The sequence below is a fragment of the Tupaia chinensis genome, unplaced genomic scaffold (assembly GCF_000334495.1).
Source record: "Tupaia chinensis unplaced genomic scaffold, TupChi_1.0 Scaffold144171_2, whole genome shotgun sequence".
Classification (NCBI taxonomy): Eukaryota; Metazoa; Chordata; class Mammalia; order Scandentia; family Tupaiidae; genus Tupaia; species Tupaia belangeri.
The window spans coordinates 1755070-1762893 of NW_006204028.1; the positions used below are offsets into that span (position 1 = coordinate 1755070).

General features: G+C 59.5%; 1 protein-coding gene across 5 annotated transcripts; it reads left to right on the forward strand.

The window, feature by feature from the left end:
- The first annotated feature begins 733 nt into the window (after nt 1-733).
- On the forward strand, nt 734-7024 carry TMEM92 (transmembrane protein 92). 5 transcript variants are annotated; one of them, XM_027767341.1, is made up of 6 exons: nt 738-1663; nt 4005-4027; nt 4926-5000; nt 5140-5266; nt 5688-5756; nt 6027-7023. In XM_027767341.1, exons 1-6 carry the CDS (start codon nt 1580-1582, stop codon nt 6138-6140), a joined length of 492 nt encoding a protein of 163 aa, XP_027623142.1. In that variant the 5' UTR covers nt 738-1579; the 3' UTR covers nt 6141-7023. The 5 variants fall into 5 exon arrangements, with proteins under 5 accessions (XP_027623143.1, XP_027623142.1, XP_014438718.1 ...); XM_027767340.1 differs by lacking the exon at nt 5688-5756 and adding an exon at nt 5606-5667 and having other exon boundaries at nt 741-1663; nt 5140-5335; nt 6089-7023; XM_014583231.2 differs by lacking the exon at nt 5688-5756 and adding an exon at nt 5606-5667 and having other exon boundaries at nt 751-1648; nt 5140-5335; nt 6089-7023.
- The last annotated feature ends 800 nt before the right edge of the window (nt 7025-7824 follow it).

Consider the following 7824-nt stretch of genomic DNA (forward strand, 5'->3'; position numbering starts at 1 on the left):
CCGGAGATCGTGAGAAACAGACAGGGGGCGAGAGGAAGCCAGAAACCAGGGAGAGCTACAGGGAGTGGGAACCGAGTTGGGAGGGCAGGATCCACCCGCAGACCAGGGCCGTGGACACAGGGGGCAGAGAAAAACAGACCCTCCACCAGACCCAGGGGGGCCAGCAGAGACAGGAGACAGACGAGGAAACCGGGGGAATTGAAAGACTCTGGGGAGACAGAGACCGGGAACACGACCAGGAAAACGGACATTGGAGAAATGGGGAGCGCTTAGACCTAAGACAGAGACTGTGACAGGGAGAGATGAGAAACAGAGAAAGAGGCGGGAGATGGAGCAGAAAGAAGCCAGACGGGGGACGCTGGGCTCTCATACGGAGTCGGGACCTTTTTCATGGCAAAGACAGCCGGAAGACCCCCACAGCAGGCACCTAAGGACCTAAGAACTGAGATCTCAAGGCGACCCTCTCCTTTCCCCAGGCCAGGGAGCAGCGCCCCACCCACCGTCTCTCAGGGGTCCGGCCTCCACCTGCCCACCTCCAGCCCAGTCTCCATGCGTTTCCTGGCTCACCCTAACCTACCACCCACCGCGCCCACCCGCCAGGAAAAAAATGTCTGTCAGGCCCAGCCTGCGCCCCTCTGGGCGCCCAGGGCACCCCGCGCTGGGCGATGCTGCCACCTGCCGGCTGGACCCCGTCCGCACCGCTAGCTCCAGGGCCGGCCCCGCGGTCGCCCCGAGGTCGGAATCCGACAGCTCCCGGGCCGGCTCGCCCAGAGGGGTCCTTCCAGGAATCCGGATGGGCCTGCTCGCCGCGCTCCGGCTTGCCTGGCCGCCGCTCGACCTCAGCTTCGGACCCGAGGGCAGGTCTCTGAGGTTTGGGGGACTCCATTTCCCCTGGAGTCCAGGAGAGGAAATGTACCAACACCTCTCCTGAGTAGGGGACACGAACGTACCAGGGCCCAGCTCCTGCTCCGCCTTCCCCCACACCCGCAATCTCAGGTCACTTTGAAATCGGCCCTGCCGCTCCCTTCCTCTCTCCTTGGCCAAACACAATGGGGTGACACTCCCCTACACACACACACACAAACACACACACACACACGCAGGCCCTTCACAAATCCACTCCTGCGCCTTCGCCTCCCCTCTTCCTTAATCTGCCCCCCACCCTGCCAGCCCCGGAAGTGCAGATGAGAAAGGACCGCCAACGGTCCGGCTCCTTCCACACTCCCTGAGCCATTCCCAGCCTGGCGCAGCACTCCTCCCTGCACTCTGGGGCACTTCGGGGTGCAGGAGCTGGGTGTTAGGAAAGCCTAACTTAATAATCTTGAGCTGACCCGACGATTTTTAAAATCGGTTCATCACTTTTCCAATTTCCAAAACCCAAGACCTCTCTCCCTCCCCTCCGTCTCCCCTGCCCTAGCCTCCTCTCCCTCTCGCTACCCCTAGTCTGGGCCCATCCCAGGTGCACTAGCTCCGCCCCCATCGGGCGAGGCCCCATAGGTGGAAAGAAGTGGGAGGGGTCGCGGCTCCGCCTCTTCCCTCCTCCCCCTACACACGGAAGCTCAGTGGCCCCCGTGCTAGGATGTCCTACTCCTGGGTCCTCAGCCTCGCACCCTCCTTGCTGCTCAGCCTGCTGGCCGGCCTCCAACAGGTGAGAGCTTGGGAAGTAAGTCTGTTAAGCCGATCGGCCCTACCCTGTGGGTCAGGGGCCTGCTTCTGGAGCCTGGTCACCACCTCCCATTGTCAAGGTTTCCTCCTGACCACAGCAGTTAGCAACTTCCTTTCTCTTCGCGGAGGAGGAGGGGGCGGCGGAGGGAGGCCCTGGGAAAGCCTGGGTTCCTTCGCCTTTTGTGGAGGGATGCCCGGTGGGATCCCCGCTCTCCCCACCACTTGTCTGACACCTGGTGCCTCTGCAGGAATGGGGACTTTGACCCCCATATTAGCCTGGGCTTGCCCAGCTCCTTGTTGTCTGTGTCAGAAAGCAAGCCTGTGTGGTCTGGGGCTGTGGGCCAGCCCCTCTCCCCAGCTCTGTTCCTCCAGTGCTGGGTGACCTTGGGGATGTCGCAGCCTTCTCTGGGGCAGTGTTTTCCTGCTTATGCCCCAGGGGAGAGGAGGCTCCCTCATATCTTCTGAGATTGGGCGTAGAACTCTAGTCTGTGGTAGAGTCTGACCTGGCTGGCAGGCCCAAGGCTGGGGTGCTCTGAGACCTGTGATTCTGAGACGAGGCAGAGTTGGAGTAGCCTTCACCCTCCCGTTCCTCCCACAGAAACTATAAGAGATGGGAGATTGTCCCGCACACTGGGATGGGTCGGGAATGCGCATTTTAAACTTCCTTCTGTTTATGATAACCCCGGGGAAATCCCAGGTTAGTCCCCAGCACAGAACATGTAAACGCAATTGCACTGACCATTCAGAGCAGCTGGAGGGAGCTCCTCTCCAGGCCCAGGTTAACGGGTGAGCTGAGCGGATCTTCGCTCTCTGTCATCAGAGGTCAGTTTCTACCAGTACAGGCTGAGCATCCTCTTGTTGATTCCGCCCAGCAACCCCAGGGGATGGGCACAGTTAATGTCCCCAAGTCACAAGTAAGTGAGCTGAGGCCACCCAAGATCAGTCTGACACCCAGGCCCTGAACCACCCCAGACAAGACCAATCCTTGGTTAAAATGGGGAGCCAGGGGGATGTGGAATCTGGTAGAAGAGCTCCTCCCTCTTCCAAACAGGAATGAGACTAACTTACTAAAACTGTTAATTATCCTTCACTTTTCACCTGGGGTCCAGGAGGAGGGAGAGGAGGGACAGAGGTGGGATCTGAGATGAGAAGGGGAGACACCAAGTATCCAGACCCCGCAGTTTGTCTCCAGTTCTATAATTGCCTCTGTGTGCTGCTTGATTTGGAAGACTCCACACCCTCTCTGGGCCAACCTGCAGAAGTTTATTCCTCCCTCTGTACCCACCAAAGGACAAAGCTTGTGAAGGAAAGGTTCTCAGCTTGGTACTGAGCATGAAAATGGGGAATCACCCCAAATATTATTGGCTGTCATTGATATTATCTTTATGGCTATGATTAACAATTGAAATACTTTCTAATTGTTTTAAGTAAATAGTGATTTAAAAAAGTAATGGTGGTCTTGCCAAAGCTGACTTCCTATTCTTGAGCCCTGGTTGGTTGTCCCAGGAAGCTGGGGCGGAGTGCAGTCTGGGAATGGCCAGGATGAAATGAAACCAAGTAATCAATGAATGCTCATTCATTCACGCTGCAAATATTTTGATGTGTTTCCAGCACTCGCCCTGCTGGAGTTTCCGTTCTACTAGGCAGACGGGCAGTTACCAGCAAAGTAAATGATAAAGTATGTCAGCTGTTGAGAAGAGCCCTAAAGAAAAATCCAGCACACAAGGGGGAGCGGAATGCTTTGGGGGAATGGGTGTGATTTAAAATAAGGCAACTGGGGAGGGTGGTGCTAGCCAGCCCGTAGACACCTGGGGGAAGTTTTGCACGGAAGGCTGAGATACACTGCATTGCTGTTGATGGTGAGAAGTGTTCACAAGTGTGTTTGCAACAGCAGGGATGGAGGGAGGGAGTGAACGGGAGGAGGGCTGCGGCTCTCTGGGGTTTTCAGCGAGCTTATTAGGTGATCAGATTCGCATGTAGGAAGGGGCCTCGTGGCTGCAGTGCCAGAGTGATGGAGGGGTGACGGAGCATGGGGTGGGGATGAGGAGAGTTGAGGATCAGGTGCACTGGAAGGGGTAGAGAGGGCTGTATTTACAACCAGGGATGAGCCTGTGGGGGGGGTCCAAGTGGGGGGTGTGGCGAGGAGAGGAAGGAGCACAGGAACCCTCGAGGGCCAGGAGGGTCAGCCAGCCTCCAATCCCTGACCTGGATATGGTAGAAGAGAGGGAGAGGCTTGGGGGAGAAGCCAAGTGCATCGGGAGCCTGCTGGCCGTGAGGGACGGGGCGGCACCTGGTACCCCAGTTCATGACCACTGACCTCGGCCTCTTTTCTTCCACAGGCTGCAGCCAATTGTGGTTTCTTGTAAGTCTGCAACTTCAGTTGTAACTTCTGATCTGGGAGGGGGAGGGGAGATAGCCAGATCACGCCCTACCATCTTCCTGCTGTGTGTGCCCATGCGCATGTACATATGTGTGTGTGCTCATGCGTGTGTGCGCTCGTGTGTGAGTGTGTGGGGAGTGGACAGGACCTCATCCATCGTCCTCACCTACTCCTGCTCCAATCAAAAAGCCAGCCCTACTCCCCACACCCAGAAAGAGAGGTTCGACCCCCTGCCCCCCTCCACTAGCCAGCCAGGGGGAGTTCCTGCTTGGGCTCTGGTTTTAGGTTGGGGGGTATCCTCATCCCCAGCCTCCTCACTGCACTCCCAGGTATCCCTGCTCTGGGGCATGGGAGGTGGGCAAGCGGTCCGTGTTGAGCCTAAATATAAATGCCAGGAAACCCGGAGCACGGTGAGGAGACGCTGGGGCGGGAAGTGCAGGGAGGCCCCAGAAGGCCCCGTCCCTGCCCGCCTCACACTCCGTGGGTGCCAGCCAGCGCTCACTCCCCCCAGTTAGCTCCTGGCCCTCCTCTACGCCCTCCTTCTCTACACCTCGCAGTCAGATGAGATGCTGAAGCAGTACAGCCTCAGTGCCTGCACCTGCCAGGCCTCCCCGGGCTGTTCGATCTGCCCACTTCCGAGGGGAGAGTGAGACCCAGCATGGAACGTACCTTGGCACCAGCGCACAGGCCGGTTGTGAGATGAGCCTGGAACGGTCCCGGGTCCCAGCCCATGTTCCTCCCACTGAGCTCAGGGTGACGGAGCACCCCACTGCCAGGCGACTCGTGTCCTGAGCAGATGGGTGTGTTCTGGGAAGGCTGGCACCCTTGTGCCTCTACCTTGGTGCCAACGTTCTCCTTGCCTCTGTCTGTCCCCAACCAGCACCTGCCCCAAAGGATTTAAATGCTGTAGAGAAGGCTGCTGCCAGGAGAATGAGTTCTTCTCCGGCCCCTTTAGGTAAGACTCAGGGCACAGTCCACGGGAGGGCCTGACCCACCTAGGATGGGTGTCCTGTGAGGGCTGGGTGTAGACCAAGGGTATGCAGTGTGGCCAGGCGGCCTGGGGACTCAGGTGACTTTGACGGTCTCTACCCCAGGATCTTCATCATCATCCTCCTGGTCATCATACCCCTCTTGTGCATCTGCGGCCTGGCTAAGCGCTTCTGTCGCAACTGCACAGAGCCGGAACAGAATCTCATGATGGAGCACCAGGCACCCCCAGAGGTGGCCCCCACGGCACCCCCAGAGAGGGTCATGGCACCCACTTTTGAGCCTCCACCTCCCTACAGCGAGGTGGGTATCTCTGCCCCACTCTGTACTCTGCTCCTTGGCGGCTGTACCTTCTTATCATCCGGACTGCTAGAGCCACAGGGACGCTGGGAAAGCTCCCGTGTGCCAGGCCTCTGGGCCTGGGGGAGCTGTAGCCGGCCTGTCACCCCCTCCCTAGTAATCCTGCCTCAGCCGGCATGTGCGGGTGGTGGCTGTGCCGGGACGCGAACTGCGGTCGACTACATGGGAGTCCAGCGACATAGCCATTACGCTAACTGCTGGTTCCCCCTACAGATTATTCTGAAGCCCACCCTGGGCCTGCCCCCTACAGAGCCGCCACCTCCCTACAGCCTCAGGCCTGAAGGATACACTGGGGGTGGCCCCCACGGCACCCCCAGAGAGGGTCATGGCACCCACTTTTGAGCCTCCACCTCCCTACAGCGAGGTGGGTATCTCTGCCCCACTCTGTACTCTGCTCCTTGGCGGCTGTACCTTCTTATCATCCGGACTGCTAGAGCCACAGGGACGCTGGGAAAGCTCCCGTGTGCCAGGCCTCTGGGCCTGGGGGAGCTGTAGCCGGCCTGTCACCCCCTCCCTAGTAATCCTGCCTCAGCCGGCATGTGCGGGTGGTGGCTGTGCCGGGACGCGAACTGCGGTCGACTACATGGGAGTCCAGCGACATAGCCATTACGCTAACTGCTGGTTCCCCCTACAGATTATTCTGAAGCCCACCCTGGGCCTGCCCCCTACAGAGCCGCCACCTCCCTACAGCCTCAGGCCTGAAGAATACACTGGGGCACGGAGGGGCATTGACAACCCGACCTTCTGAGCCACCTCCAGCCTGGCATCTTGCCGTCAGCAGCCTCCTCTTCAAGGCCTGGATCAAGCCAGAGACTTCTGGGACTCCTGGAACGCTCCCGCCCACCTTGCCACATCTTTGGCCACCCTGGATTTAACTTATTGCTTTTCCCACCCTTGTTCCATGACAGCTGCCTCTCTTGTCCGGAGGGCTGGATGGGAACAACAATATCTGCCCACACCCTCAACTCACGTTAGGGGTTGCCAAGACGAAAATACCAAAAGTTGGAGGTGTTGGACAGAGGAGCGCTCCTGGAGGTATGCACATCTCGACTGGACGGCCCGCTCTGAGATGTGGGGACGCTCTGTCCTGGTGGGAGACTGGGCCAGATGATCTCTGAGCCACCTTCCAGTCCTGCCTGCGTGGCCAGGACCCCACTGTGCCCCGCCCCCTGCACAAGGCTCCTGTGCTCACTAAACCCGATTGACTGTGGCTGCGTCTGCCTCTGGCTATGCGAGGAGGGGTCCAGGGAGGGGAGTCCAGGCGCTGCTGGGCGCGGGGGCGGGGAGATCGCTGGGCACAGTCCTGCCGTTGACGAGCCTTCCAGAAGCCATTCTGATAGCCATTCTAAGAGGACAGTTCACCGTTGGCCACTGCGGGGAGAGGCTTGGATTTCCAGGTCCTCAAGGACTCGGGTGATGAGAGCCTGCGAATGGGGTGGGAGTGACTGTTTTCTGGCCCCCCCTGCTCACCCTTTTTGATAAAAGAGACATGACCCAGAGCTGAGCTCCCGGACTGACTCACCAGGAGCTGGGGAGAAGTGGTCTGGGAGGGGCTGGGTCCATGAAGCAGAGGACCAGACCGGCTGGAAATGACGTACTAGGAGGAGGCCGGGGAGGAGGTTGAGGGAGGGGCTGGGTGGGGCTGGGCTTCTGTGAGGGAGACCTTGAGCTGATCCACCCTGGGATCTCCTGCAAGAGGACAGGAGGTGACAGGAGGTGGCCCCTCCCGCTCTCCTCTTCCAGCCCTGCTAGGTCCCTAGGTTCCGGGGTGCTGCTACTCAGCCCCACCGGTGGAGTTAACCCCTGCAAGGAAGGAGGCATTCACCATTGCTCCTGGGAGAGCCTCACTGAGCACGAACCCCAATGGGGGCCTTGGCAGAGCAGGGAGCCCCACAGGGGCTGCAGAGCGAGGGGGACTCCAGCCAGTGCCCGTTTTGGGGGGCTCAGGCAGGACTGGGCACCTCCGCGCTGATCCTCGCCTTCGCACTGCGCCCCGGGCCACTCACTGCCAGCTCTCTCCAGGCAGCGGGCCCAGTAGAGCGCTGGAAGGCCTTGACATGGCGTTGGCCCTGCTGCCTGCTGTGCTGGTGGGGGGTGCCTCCCCCAGGACTCTCCCAATAATACCAATCCTTGGGGCATCAGGACCGGGCAGGTGGCAGGGCCAGGAGTGGGGAGATGTACAGGAAGCCCCAAACATGGCAGGAGCAGAGGCCGTGGTTTGGGGGTTCCTGGTGGAGACAGGGCCCTGGGGAAGAAGAGTTTGGTGCCAACCATGCAGTACCAGACTTGGCAGTGGGAGAGTGAGTCCGACTGTTAAGTGGGCGTTTCCTCAGTGTCAGGGGCAGGGCGGGGGTGGCAGAAGGACAGCGCAGTGCTTGTGTGGATGTGGTTAGCTCCAGACAGGGAAGTCCCGAGCGGACATTGCCCAGTGG